We start from the raw sequence: 15,314 nt of genomic DNA, 5'->3' as shown, positions 1-15,314 counted from the left end.
CCCAAAATTGAGAGATATGTGCAAACTTCTGACATTGGCTTACAAAATAATGTATCATTCATTCTTTCCCTCCTATGTACTTGTAACTGCATTAATGTTGCAAAGGAGTTCATCCAAACCAATTAAATTCAAAACTTCAATCCAGTATTAATCACACATTAGCAAAATGAACACTTGGAGAGTAATGGGGAAAAAAGCAATTAATGCATTAACTGTGAAAGCTACGAGCCAGCAACATGTCACTGTTTTGTCAATATTCGCTGCATCACAAACCACCACCAACAAATGCTTTGTCATTGTATTAAATGAATAAAAGAGGGCACTGGACTAAACAGACAAATTGGGGGAAAAGGTGAAAATGGAAATAACAGTGAAGTGTGGAGAAAGAAACTGACAAATACAGTCAGATGGAAAGCAATTCTAGAAAGCAAGACAAGAACAGAAAGATGTATGAACAAATATCCATATAGCTAGAAGACTGAGCTACATAATCATGTACACACACATTGAAGAAAGAAATGTAAGCCAAAACAAGGTAACCAAAACAACGTAGCCAACCAAAATGTGTGATACCTTTCACTGGTTCTCTGCTAAAGTCTGCTTAGCACAGTTAATGGACACCATTTACAAACAATGTATTTCTACCGATGTAAGGAATATCTATCGATAAATCTGAAGCAGGTTATTAAAAAACTAACCCATCGAAATTTCAGCTCAGTAAAAATCATTTCTTTTTGAGAAAACTGTGTTAAATGCATTGTCATTTTTGTCGATGCAAAGTAAGGTTTCTGTTGAAAGCCCTCGCTTCCAAAATGTTCATTCATACATTTTGACTAGCGGTATGATCAGTGTCGTAGTCGAATACTTGTAACCGAATACAAAGCACTGCTGAGTGCCAAGCTATTGAGTACTACTTGCATGCAAGTACTATGACCCTTGAGAATGAGTACAGGTACCAGAGTCCAACTACTTGGACCTTCAAGTATAAGTTTTGTGAAGCTGGGTTTGAGTACTTGGACCTATGAGTACAAGTTTTGTAAAGCCGAGTCCGAGTACTTGGACCTTGTTTGGTCCTCACCACTGCAAGGAAATGAGGGCAATACCTCTTTTCTTGAAGATGTCAGCATACTAGGTGCTTAATCCTGTTAAGATATTTCATAACATTTTGGCAATTTCATTTTTGAATGTCTGCAAATGGTGTCATTACCTATAATGAAACTTTCCTAAGAAAAAACGAGCAACGTCACTTACACTAATTTTTTCTGAGACAGACTAGAATTTGTTTGTTTTTTGGAAATTTTGTTCCACACCACACTTTCAAATAGCCCTTACTTGACCAAACATTGTTTTTCCATGGTTCTTGGATGTTCAGATTGAAAAAAAAAATCTTCCAAAGTTGAAAAGGGAGAGGCACAACCAATGGATTAGAATAGAATTTGAATGGTTATACCGTGCACACAAATAGCTCTCTTTTTATACACAAAATATGAATGTTTTCACATCATTTAGATTTGCAAGAGATACAGTTTTTCCTAAATTCTTTTGATTTCCAGAGTTTTCATGACTGCATAAAGAGGTGTACTATATACAAGACAGAATGACAAATGATCAGACAAGTCAACATATGCTGCCAAAAGAACACTGATCCAACCACTTGACATCAAGAGACACCACAGCACAGGCATTGCAACAGTGCAACAAGAGGCTACAGACATAGCACTCATACTCAAAACATTGTACTTAAGAATATTCATTCAAAACTACTATACTACTTAAATAAGGACTTTAAATAGGACTTTAACTGGAGTACTTCACTCTCCCCAATTTGAATAATTTGTACTTTATCCTTGAATCATACTAATACATGTACTAGTACTTTTACGAGGCAGTCATTACTGTAACCATCATCAAAAAGTACCCGAGTAGGTATAGTAGAATGCTACAACTCTCAACACGTTAGCATCCCAAAATCCGTTTGGACCCCCAAAGTGTATACACAATAATACCAAACACTCCCAAACTCTGCCAATTTGTCTTTTTCTTTTGTAATGCTTTTATACACAAGTAAATTTAACATTCATCAATAAGTACAAGACTTCCACACTGACAAAAAAAAAGCTGCAAGTTTGCACAAAATCAAAAGCAAATTAAACAGAAGTCATATCTGGAAACAAAAGTCAAAAGAAAAAGGAAAGTAAGTAAAAGTAGATGTTAATTAAGTCAATATGATCCCGCACCAAAAATTTATAAAAGGGGAGGGTTAAGTTTAGTCCAGGAATGGCATGTCAGTGGCAGAACACTGCGATGTCTCATCCACTCTGCCAGCCTCTTATTAACCCCATGTGTGTGTTTTTGCTCAATGATCCCACATTCCAACTTAGTCATATTTCCTCCAGTCCAGTTAAGACCATTGATACCTCCAAGTTATAGAAAGGGGCAAGATACAACTGGTGTTCATTGGGTATCTTCTGAAGTGCAACAACTGAAGTGATAAATTTCAAAGAACTGTCATTTTGTTCTTATCAACTGATTTTGTTTTGTTTTTTCAATTTTATGTGCACAAATGTTAACATTCAGCATCAATTTTTCTTCAAAATTTCATTTAAAAAAAAATGCAAAAAAAAATTTGGTGTTAACTCATTTCTGAGAGAAAGATGGAGTGGACAACTTAGACATTTTGTTTAAAAGTGGTTATACATGTTTGGCACAAAGTCAAATATATTTACTTACTGTAATTGTTGTTATTAGCTGTTTCCAATTTTAATTGGGAACAAACAGCTTCTGCTTTTGTTAAGGGTATTTTTTTCTTTTTTCCCCCTTCTCCTTCCACTTTTTCCCATAGGTTTTGTACACGTTTTTACTCTACAAACCACTTTGGGAGCTTTTTTCAATATGCGATCAACTTTAAACTTTGCATAGTCATTAACCATCATCTAAAGATGTGTCCCGCACAATTTTGTCACGATGACGTCCTTATGTGTCATGTGATGTCACATTAAAGCTGCATTTTTTTGAAGCCCTGTATCTTCTAAAGTACGTGGTCGATAAGGTTGAAACTTGGTATGTACATATACAGGGATGTGTTATAGATGACAATTTAAGAGACATCATGATTACATCATCACGTGATTTTGCATGAATTTTTACAGTTTTGAACAATAAACTTATACCTTGTAAAAACAAAAATTGCTAAATGCACAAAATTTGGAAAAGTGTGTGGGATGTGTTATAGATGACAATTTAAGAGACATCATGATTACATCATCATGTGATTTTGCATGAATTTTTACAGTTTTGAACAATAAACTTATACCTTGTAAAAACAAAAATTGCTAAATGCACAAAATTTGGAAAAGTGTGCGGTGTCATCACGACTTCATAAAAATTTTGGTTTTTTTAAAGGGAATATACATCATTTGCTTTTGCTGTAATTTTCAGAAATGGATGGAATTGGGGGGTTGGAAATATAAAGCAAATATAGTTACACTGACTTTTTGGAGGTTTTGGGTTCGAAAATGCTATAAAAACCAAGAAAAACGATCATTTTCCTGTAGTCTGGTTCCCTGACTCCATATAAGAAGAAACAGAGCAGTTTACATACATTGGGGAATTGTAAGGTCAGGGAACCAGTCTAGCTGGCTCGTACCCGTTCATAGGTTTGTAATCGATTGCAAACAAGTACAATGGTCAATTGGGGCCAGTATTTGAAAAAAAGCCAGTTGTTTCCAACGCTGATCGGCCGATCAGCGTTGGAAACTGATACAAAAATACCACTTTTCTTGAAAATGACAGTATACCAGGTGCCATAATTTTACAGGATGCTTTAGACTGTCATTTACCAATTTACCCCCCCCCCCCCCTCGTGACACCCATGTCTACAGAACTATTTGGGGGTTTGTGGATTATTCATTAGACCGTTTTGAACTGTCCATTACAGACAGTCAAATACATTTTGGGAAAAGCTCTGAGGTTGTTCAGTTAACAACCACTACCTTTAGATATTATTACATGCATTGTTTAAATGTTGGGTGTTTTTTTTTTGGGGGGGGGGGGGGTTTCACCTAGGGCTAGTGGTAATATGATGCAATACACAAATACACGTGGGTATCTGATAGACAGGAAAGGGCTAGGCGGGCCCAAAGAGCAGAAACTAAAAATATAAAGGAAAAAACGACTTGTTCCTTCTGTACAGCTGTCACACACTTTATGCAAGTCAGTCAAACATTAGCAAGATGATGCAGGTTATAGGGTTAGAGTTGATATGTTTTAATCCTTCAATGGCCACATTCAGTGTCAACTGTTGTATGCCTGTGTTATTATAAACTGCCCAAAGATTTCAAACTTGGCATAAAAGGGAATGCAAATGCACATTTGTGATGCCATAGCATTTTTTATCTCAGCACATTCCCAAAAGTTCAAAATGATTTCACTGTGTTTCGTAACATCAAATAACTCCTCATTCATTTTCATGTTCTTTTTTAAACCTTCGGAAAATGTTTTCAGGTGTTTTAAATTAACAAAGTATGGGCATTTCAGTCTATACATGCAGTTGCCTCTGGCCGACATAGTCATGAACCCTTGCTCTACCGGTACCATACCATCCAATTCACTCCAAAGTGATTTCCCTAGGTTTTTGGCACTGCTTTCCAATATCTTCCACAGTATAAATTCTCATGTTCAGAACTCCATCAGAAGCAGTAAACCGACCAAAGTAAACCAGTCTGTAGTGAGCTCTCCAGTCTCCAGGCCCTCCTTATCCCTCCAAATCAGTATCAACACAGACGGGCAGACAAACCCTCCAATGACATTTTTATCTACACCCAAACTCACTTGGCTGGTGAGTCAAAACATCCTCTAGACACTTCAGCTGGAGTTCATTGGAAAGTCAAAGTGACATTATCTGAATGACACCAAGAGAGCAAGGGTTAAAGGGTTAAGGCAAGACAATACCAGTAATGGAGTTATTTGTTGTGTCAGTATGTTAGTTGATCTTAGTTGGCGACCTGGTTGGCAAATTGGTACTTCCCTGAAAACACTGGTGCCATCGTCCAAGGCTTATTAGTCTCGTTACATGACCGAAAGATTCCGACTATTTTTGATCAATCTTAGGTCAGGTAACAGCCATGGCTAAAAAATACGTTGACGCGGCCAAACATGGCAGGAACATGTCCCAAGTTTTACCGAATGCATTTCATTGACACTCTCGGATATAGCCCAGGTATTTCCTGGCATAAATGATTTTCATTTACCAACAATATACCTACCTGCATGCTTGTTTAATTTTTTGCAAATTTTGAGTTCATATATTCATTGCTTGCATTTAAAAATTTCAGTCTGAGGCATGTTACCCAGCATCTGTATTGAAAGTCCAATGTAGACGGGCTTTGCAGTGTCACATATTTTTGAATGTAATGTTTACCTGGGGGGGGGGGGGGGGGGGGTTGTCCGAAACTCGGCTTTAATTGTCTCCATTTCAGCTTCATCTGATATTTTGGTCACTAACTTTGTAGATTTCAGCTCAACACGAGCAAATATTTTCCTAGAGAAAATCAAACACTATGATGTGACGACCAGCTGTTTGTTTTGTCATTTGGTCTGAATATTTATAGAGGCCTTAATGGTTCTAAGTCCGGAGATTAGGCCGAAGACGGAGAAAAAAACAAGCTTTGAGAAAGGGCCACCGTGTTTATTTTTAGACATGGCGGCTATCTGACCTTAGATTTGTCAAAATGGTCAGAATCTTTTGGTCTGAGAACCAGACTACAGGCTTACAAGAACCCTGCACAAATTGGATATTTGAGTCCCTACATGTACTTTATCCTTCCAATTTCAACTCACAAATATTTACTGTTATACAATGACACTTTCTTGCTTGATGACTGCTTTGAAGACTTTTACCGTTCCTAAATTCTTCTCCTCTTGGCTAGACTTGTCAATCAATATTAGTTTAGTGAGCATTACTCCTTCAATTCATTATTAAACTGGCCTTAGCTTCCAAATTTAGATGGTATGGGACTCAAAATGACCTCTTTCAACAGTAGTTTTGGTTGTCTTTTTTTTTTCAATTTTACCAGGAAAAAGTGACATTCCTTGAAAACTCACTCCCTGACATACCTGACATGGTTTGACATTTTGCATTATTAGCCTAAAAGTTGTTTGAGTAAGTTCCTTTAGAATGCATGGTGTTTGTGGAAGATATCAAAACTTTTTGAACAAAACTGCATTTTCAAATTTTGTTCTTGGGGACTAAACAAGAATGTAAGCACAATTACTTTCGAGATGTCACAATAAACAGTGTCAAACTGTTTTAATTCTTACAAGTTACATGTACAGTACCCTTATGGTACAACATGTAAGTACAAATACGTTGACATAAATTTGGTGTTAAAAAGTAGGTACATGTCCCATACTCGACCCTAGCTTCACCTTTTGATACTTTTCATGCACTTCTTTAGCCATGAGGAATTGTAGCATTGGCCATTTATCAAACTGTAATATATGATGCCCTTCGTACATCTTTCACAATAAAGGGCCAAGTTGTCAGTTTATCTACTGATCTCCACTGGCTTTAAGTTTTAATTGTTCAGAGCGAAAATCTTTTCAAAATATGATTGTAAGTCTGAGTCCCATACTCTGTTTACTACTATTAGTTAACTCCATGCACAAAGTTAAAGTTAAAAGTTGGTCAAAGTTAAAGTATCTATCCCATCCATGCAAGCATGCAAGCAAAGCATGCAAGTAAAGCATGCAAGCAAAGCATGCAAGCAAGCGTGCATGCACAAACAAATAAATCACCCTAAAAAAAAATAAAAAAATTTAAAAAAAAACCCATGCCAAGCAAATACACCAAATACATCACCAAACACTGGAGGAACAAGTCGTTTTTTTTAATCATTGTTCATTTGTTTTTTATTTTTAGCTGGCCGTCAGGCTTTAAGACAGGAAGATAGAGAAGAAGTTTTTGGGATGGTCAGCTACCTCTGAGACGGACTCATGAATCCAGGGAGGCATGGGGACGGGCTGTGGTGAGCTCGGACGGTTACGTTTGCTCTTGTGTCGGCCCGCCGGCCCGTTACGCTACAAGAGGGAAAAAGAAAGCATTCGAGGAAAAAAGGAGGAGAAAAAAAATAACCAAAAAACACAAACAAGAGGGAGCCCTCAGATGGTTTCTTTGTTGTCATCTTCAGTGGGATGTGAAAGTCAGGGATGATACGCTCACTGGAACATTTGATTTTCTTGGGACAATTTGATGTCAATACTCTGGAATCTCTCAAGAGTGGGGATAAGCCAGTTTTCTTCAATACAGCTACATTAAAAAAAAGACTGCGTTTGAATGAAGATCCAGACTTCCCATTGACTCTGTATAAATACCGCCCAATTAGGTTTGTCACCCAAAATAATCAATTTTGAGAATGAGAAAATAGAATCTAAATAGCTGGTGAAAAAAATCATAAAAAATATAAACCACTGAAAAGGATGTACAGGTACATGTAACTTGGACTGAAAGCAAAGAACTCTGAAAATTCTTTTTGCCAACTTTAAGTTACACTCTTTTAGTTCGGAAATTACTTTTGTTCCAAAATGTTTTTATACCAACTTCAGAATCCCAACTTCAGAATTCAATTTTCAAAACACCAAGTATCATCTCTGGAGCTAAGGCATGGAACATGCATAAATGGATGGGCAATAGTCGGGGTCTAGAAAATACAAATGAAAAAACATACTCATCAAACATAAATGTCAATGAAACAAAAATAGTTGCCTTCGAGCAACAGGTTGCAAATTCATACATGTAAACAAACATGTTATCCACATCGAAAGTAGTAGACATTCTCAAAAATATCTTAAAACAATACGGGCTGTAAAATTTGAAACAGACGGATGACAAAATCCTTACAAAATTCAGGAGAAACATGAAATAAATAACAAAAATATGGGGTATTTTTTTTAAGGGGGTGGAGTTAAGAAGTTTAAAATCCAAGCAATGATTAGATCAAGCTCAAATTGGACATGCTTGTTAGTCCATGCAAAGGCGGTTACCAAATGGTTACAGGTTACTTGTTTGTTCATTCTTCACACTAACATCATGCTTAAGTCATCTTTATTGCTCTATTTACTATTCAGGATGTAACACTGGCTGTGCACATGTAGTTTGTGTCATTCATGGTATTACATGTAAACAAAAACCACCTACTTATTGAATATCGAATATGGTCGCTAGAGTGACAAATAACATGACTCATTGAAGTTTCTGGTAGAGTTTTTTTTTTAAAGATGATAAATGTGAATATCCAGACAACTTATTTGTCAACCAACTGGAATTTGCAATATCCCAAAACAGATATGAAAGCATAATATCCCGTGAAATAAATACAATTACTTTGTTTCCAGGGGTGAACCAGTCCAAATTTGCAACCATACATGTATGTTGCCACTAGAGGGTAGTACAGGTATCAGCTATTCAGAGATAAATGGATTTTCCACAATGTCACACAAATGCTTCAAGAAACCTACATCTTGAAGTTACATTTTTAGAACAAGTGACATAACTTGGAATATTTCTCATAATAATGACCAAAATGATCTAAACCTGATACCTGAAAAAAATTCCTTTTGTGTTGATTTCTTCTCCAGACACAATGAGGCAGTTGCTTAAGGAGGAGCAGAGCAACTAAATGTGTTGTGTGTATTTGCGAGGGGGGGGGGGGCTTCTTACCGTGGGTACACCTTCTGGTGTTGTGGACATGCTGTAGCTGCCGGGAGAGGATTTTTTCTTGGAGCCTCCTGACATGTTGTTGGACATGCTGCTCCCTCCTGCTGGCAAGCTGTTTGAAGATTTGCGCTTCCGACGTTTAGGTTGTGTTCTGTTTGTTTCGGCTGGAAACAAAAAGAAAAATACACAATTTATGTCAGAATAGTTTGCAAGGATTGAAACACCAACTGGCATGCAAATTTTATGCTTTAAATTTACGGTGTATAACTAGACTGCCAAATGATCCAAGTTTTTTTGAAAATAGTCTGGTGGCATAAATGTGGAGGTAAAGTAGAGAAAAATACTTGGTACCAGCTGTTTATTTTGAGACATTTAACTTGCCCAGTGCTACAGAACTGTTAGGCTGGTTATTTTATTTTCTTGCTTTGCAATTGCATGTTTTTCAGTATCATAAGTTTTGGGAGTCTCAATACACAGTATTGAGAGTCCTAAATAGTCAGACTAGTAGAGTACATGTACATACCAGGGGGTGAAACCATCCGCTGCCATTTCTGGAAGAGGGTTGCTTTGAGACAATCTCTGGGACTGAGATTGTAGGCCTTGTGACGAGACATCAGCTCTTGCATTGGCTCTAGAATCACACACAGCTAAAGGGGCACAAACCGACCAACAAACCATGAATAACAGAAACATCATACACCAATTCTAAGAATGCAGACCATTTGCATAATTAATCTCACAGGCGAGGCTCCAGCCACATGTACTTTTCACGGAAATGATATAACTGAAAACACTTTCAAAATGAGCAAAATATGAGATTCCACGGTCAAAGCCAATCTTATATTCAAAAAGGTTTAAGTCAATTGAGTAGCACCGTCTGATGAAATTATCTGGCCTTGTGGAAGGGGTCAATTAACTTATTCAATGGAAAAGCCCTGACTACCAGAATTCATCAGTGTCAGAAATTTCCACCTGAGAACATTTGATTTTTCTCTCTTTCTGTCTTCTTTCTGATATCAACATGTTAGGTATTTTCACACTGGCATCTGTGGCACTGTGTACACATGGCTCATCCTACCAAAGGTTCATGGCGGATCTTCTTTATGCCATTTATAAAAAAGTTCTTCAATATTTGAAACTCAGACCTTGATCAACCTTTGCTTCTTAACTTTAATTGCTTTTTTACAAAATCAGCCAGATATGCCAAATCATCCAAGTATATGTACCAGTACATGAACATGTATGGTCCATTGGGGGTCATCATGTGCTTAGAAAGCATTACAATGCACAATGAATGGAAGGTGTATAACATGTAACACTGAAAATTTGAAGTGTTTTGAATGGTGCCATAGTTCCAATGTTCAAATCACTGCATTAAATTACAGCAGTTGTTTACATAAAAAGAAAAACATTATTGCTGAAGAGAGATGTGTATGCCTTAAGGGTGAAGGGTAGATTGTTAAGCAGGCTTTTAGAATGGGACATCCCATTTTCCTGTCATGCCTGTAGAAAGACAGGGCCCTAAATACTCACTTTTAACTACAGTTACATGTATGCAAATACTATTCATTTGTACAATGTGTATTCAATATTTGTATTATTGTCCTCTGACAAATGGGGAAGGGGTGGTGCCAGGTGGGTGGAGGAGTTTGATGGACCTACCCTGAGATAGTTAAGGGTGACATTGGTCAGTCCTTGTCTGGTGATGTTCTTGGACAGTTGTTCCATCATGGCAGGGTCCTGAGAATGATACTGTCATTGAAGAACCACAGGATGTACACAAGCAAAGTGCGAAGACAGAGAAAAAAAAGGACATTTGGTTACACATAGTTCTTTTTTGTACATGTAGTTGTTGGGATGGAGTGGGGGTACAATTTTTATGCACGATTGAAAATCCCAAATCTATGAGTATGAAACACATTTGGCCCGCGTTAAGTCATTTCAAGCCAAGTCCCTTGACCAAAATTGCAAATGGACTTATGAGTAGAGTTGAGATGGACTTGTGATGGACTTGACTACAACTCTATTGAATGGAGCAGTTTCACAAAAAAATACCATTACCTAAGTACCTTCTCCCTGCAATCCATTTTAATCACATTGAATGATTCAGCAAGGTCAGTCAATTAGCTTGATGCCCTGCTGCACTTAAGGAGATTGCAAGGAGCTCTGTCCATCCTCTATCATTCACTCTACAGGTTCATGGATGTATGGTGCTCATCCCCCCCCCCCCTTTCCTCTCTCACCTCCAACTCTCCATGTAGAAGTTTAATCCAATATGTCATGTAGGAATCCAATTGTTCCGTGTTAATACCCAATATCAGGGATGAGTTTTTGTCATTATGAGTGGTAGTGTGCAACTTCTATACATTACATCCAGGGCCAAATTACATTACTCCCTACCGTACATGTACATCTTGGCATTTTTCTCCTTGAAAACTTTAACAGAGTATGTAAAGCATAAATGGACTTTAATCAAGTTAATGTGATGACTTGAACATTGTAAAAGACACATGTACATGTACAGAACCTAGTATCGTAAGTAGCCTTAGACTTCTGGAATTTGGTTAAATTTAAGATTAATTGTTCTATTTTAGTACACAATGATCAGAAATTTCTTAGTTTTTCTTTTTTTGTACATTTTCAAATCTTCTTGAAAATCAGGCTCTCAAAATTTACTGGTACCAATTACAAATATTTTCAGCATGACACCAAGAAATGTTTGCTCCAGAATCTCACTTGTGGTCAGTCATACACAAAACATGTCTACATATGTACATGTATAAAGGTACTTGTACATCCCGTTGGCATTCACGTACATATTTTTTATGTGTACATGCAATTCAAGATATATGTACATAAATGTTATATTTTTCACCAGGGGGGAAATTTCATTTCCTTTTCATGAAAACAGTAATGATGTAGCGCATGAACATTTAATAAAAAAAAGTGTAATTGTAAGACTGGTTTATAATGTACACGTACTTGACTCTTATGCAAATACATGTATGTGAAATCACCAAATATAAAGGTACATTGTAATACAAAGGGATGGATTTGGGGGTTAGTATTTTATAGCACATATTGTTACATTGACCTGTTTACAATTTTGTGTTCATACACAAAAAAAAACAAGAAAAAAAAGTGTTATTTTTGTAGTCTGGTTGCCTAACCTTACTCCAAATGAAACAGAGCAAAGTTATAGACGTCGGGAATTGTCAGGTCAGGGAACCAAACTAGCTGGCTTGCACCCGTTCATGGATGTGTAACCGATTGCAAACAAAATGTGGACTTATTAAATTTTGTAAATGGGGGCAGTTTGAAATACATGTAAGTATTTTTTTTTTTCAAATTCCACTTTTCTTGAAAATGACAGCACACCAGGTGCCATGATTTCACAGGTTGCTTGAGACTATTATTCACTTACACTCAAGTAAGTTATTTCATAATAATTTGGTAGTTTGTCTTCTTTTATGTTTGCAGATGTTGCTTATGTTACCAGTACATGTACAATCTATAAACACATTTTGAATTTGATTCAGATACCTGAATAGACCAATCCATTAAGCCCCGCCCAGTGATGTGCTGTCCAATCACAGTGGTGATTAATGCCTGATATGCGTACACAAAAGTCCAACATGTGTGCACGTGTGTATGCAGGCAAGCAACTGGGAATTTAGAGAAAACCAGGGAGTAGTTGAGGGGGACTGTCGGGTACGGTTTGACCTTGAGCCTAGAAATATGTAAAGGTCACATAAATATGTAAATATGGAAATATGTAGATATAAATATGAATGAATGGGGTTATGAAATTCCGGGCACAGTTTGACCTAATGAATGGATGGGATGAATAGGGAATAGGTGTGGGTATAAGGAACCGGGTACAGTTTGACCAATTCTATGGGAAAGATTGCATAAGGTATGGAAAAAAATATATATATATTTTTATGGTACATTTGGATCTTAGCCCGAATATGAGTTTCATACGTTAGTCCCTGTGAACGACCAGCTGGTCGGATCTTTAATCCCCCAACAATAGACGGGAGAGGGCGCGTGCCACGTCAGCGCACTAGTATTGTTACGAAGTTAATCCGATCGATACAAAAAGTAATTGGATTTCCGAATGCTCGACAGCAGAAAGCAGCGATAGATGGCAAAAATGAATGTTGCGTTGATCAGACTGAAACGAGTACGATTGTCTATTTGAAGAATTATTTTAAAGTCATTTTTATTGGGTTTATGGGTATCGGCACGTTGCGTTTTCCAAGTTATAAACAAACACTCACCGCAGCATACTTGCAGGGTACAGCCTGTGTCGGCCATGGGGGTATATGATAAATCCACGATCCATAATCCATGCGTCTGTACGGAGACCGGTGGTCGATCACCCCTCGATGATCATACTGATCATGGAACAAATAACTCCGTCCGTGCGCCTATATTCCTCTTGTTAATCGATACAATACCAATGGCACTCTTCTACACTGCCACCAGAATCATCCAAGTAAAAATATATGTCTGTGCGCGGTGATCGTAGAAAAGGGAAGGTTTTGGCATCAGCCAGAGCAATTGCTAGTACACATGCACACTACTGTATACACGCCGTCCGATCAGATAGCGCTCAAGTTTTCTTAATCCGTGACGGCTAAATTATCAATTAGGCTCTATTGCAGAGGCGCGTACAATAAGGAATGGATTCAGTGGTTTAAAGCCATAACAAAACGTGCGGGCATGTGGTTTTTAAAGGGAACTACGGCCTGAAAAGTGCCCGATCAAGTGTATCGGAATAACACAACCATCATTGTGCATTTTGTAATATTTCGTACTAGAACGACCCCAAAACTAAGCTATAGCCTATCCATAGTTGAGATTTTAGTCGTAAAGTGCTCGTCTTTTTTTGCGGACGTGTGAGAAACCATTTTTGGGGGGGGGGGGTTGGGGGGAATGGTGTTCGACGGGAAAAAACGGTGCCCCTTTAACGCTGTCTGTACAGGAAAGCACCGAACACTAGTTGTACCTCCGTGCCGGATTTGTTTACAAAATCGAGGATGACTGGGTTTTATCTACGAACATTTTACGGGGGTTATTTAGAGGGCGTGTCCAAGCGCTAATTTTATGACTGATAGTAGGCTTTTACGATTGATAAGACAACATAAACAAAGAAAAATACAACTGCAGAAAGTATATACGTTATGACATTATTGCTTTATTGACTTTATTATTGCTTTATTAAAACACTCGTGTTTTTATTTGTCTGTCCCAATGTATTTCTTCGCAATTATATCGTCATTGTAATGTTGACTACTAGTCTTTAATCATCACTGTCTTCCTCGCTGACGTCTTCTTCATCTTGATGGAACAATCCGTCAAATTTCATCTGGTGTTTAGGCATAATTCTGCCGAGAGCCTTTTGTACGCTAATGCCCTTATATATTTTTTCTTCGAGATTGTCCACAATATCTTGATGAGTATCGTTATCTTTCAGATGTAGGTAGCTTGACAGAAAATCCTTGTACTTGTCAAAAAAGATTTGCTTGACTGCCCAGAGGGTCTTCCTATCGGCCTTTTCCTTGGCCTGATCTTCACCCATACCCTCGTTGATGTACTTTTCATGTTTTTCGCTCCACATTTCACGAGTCGCTTCTTTGGACTCTTCCAACCAGTCTTGGAAAGTAGCATTGTCTTCTAATTCAGAACTAGACTCATCTTCATCGTCATCTTCTACCTCCGAGTCCGTTTCCGAGCCCGATTCATCCACGTCAGGATGATCAGATTGAATAACCTCAATTTCAGAATCATCGTTAACCCCATTCATTTCAGATTCATCTTCAGCATGAGCGTTTTCGGTATGTCGCCAGAGATTATATCGCCGTCCAAAGCTTTTATCACACTGGTTACAAGCATGGGGTTTGACTGCAGAAAAAGTATTCATGTTGAAGTTATAAAGGCTGATTCACGAATGACAAGAAACGGATGAATTGGTTTAATATATATTGTGCCGAGACCTGTCTGTTTGAGCTCATTTCCACACCCCCCTCCCCCTGCGCATGCTCTCTGTGTGCCTGTGCGCTCTTAATTCCCTGCTCATCCTGCTCTTTACCCTGCTCATCCTGCTCTTTACCCTGCTCATCCTGCTCTTTACCCTGCTCATCCTGCTCTTTTCCCTGCTCATCCTGCTCTTTACCCTGCTCATCCTGCTCTTTACCCTGCTCATCCTGCTCTTTACCCTGCTCATCCTGCTCTTTACCCTGCTCATCCTGCTCTTTACCCTGCTCATCCTGCTCTTTTCCCTGCTCATCCTGCTCTTTACCCTGCTCATCCTGCTCTTTACCCTGCTCATCCTGCTCTTTACCCTACTCATCCTGCTCTTTTTCTGCTCATCCTGCTCTTTACCCTGCTCATCCTGCTCTTTACCCTGCTCATCCTGCTCTTTACCCTGCTCATCCTGCTCTTTACCCTGCTCATCCTGCTCTTTACCCTGCTCATCCTGCTCTTTACCCTGCTCATCCTGCTCTTTACCCTGCTCATCCTGCTCTTTTTCCTGCTCATCCTGCTCTTTACCCTGCTCATCCTGCTCTTTTCCCTGCTCATCCTACTCTATGCC

General features: G+C 38.2%; 1 protein-coding gene across 3 annotated transcripts in view; it reads right to left on the bottom strand.

Moving 5' to 3' along the window:
* LOC119735410 (LIM domain-binding protein 2-like) overlaps positions 1 to 15,314 on the bottom strand; it is a 65,018-nt gene that overhangs the window by 3,921 nt on the left and 45,783 nt on the right. Inside the window, exons 7-10 of one of the 3 annotated variants that reach the window (XM_038209110.1) lie at positions 10,376 to 10,465; positions 9,237 to 9,360; positions 8,717 to 8,877; positions 6,979 to 7,077 (exon numbers count right to left, since the gene is read on the bottom strand). In XM_038209110.1, coding sequence (XP_038065038.1) covers positions 6,979 to 7,077; positions 8,717 to 8,877; positions 9,237 to 9,360; positions 10,376 to 10,465 — 474 coding nt within the window. The remainder of the gene's footprint in view (positions 1 to 6,978; positions 7,078 to 8,716; positions 8,878 to 9,236; positions 9,361 to 10,375; positions 10,466 to 15,314) is intronic. The other 2 variants (XM_038209119.1, XM_038209124.1) reach the window with 2 other exon arrangements.

Source organism: Patiria miniata, unplaced genomic scaffold (assembly GCF_015706575.1).
Source record: "Patiria miniata isolate m_02_andy unplaced genomic scaffold, ASM1570657v1 HiC_scaffold_10, whole genome shotgun sequence".
Taxonomy (NCBI): Eukaryota; Metazoa; Echinodermata; class Asteroidea; order Valvatida; family Asterinidae; genus Patiria; species Patiria miniata.
The sequence above is the reverse complement of the archived record's forward strand: the minus strand, read 5'-3'. Positions and strand labels throughout refer to the sequence as shown.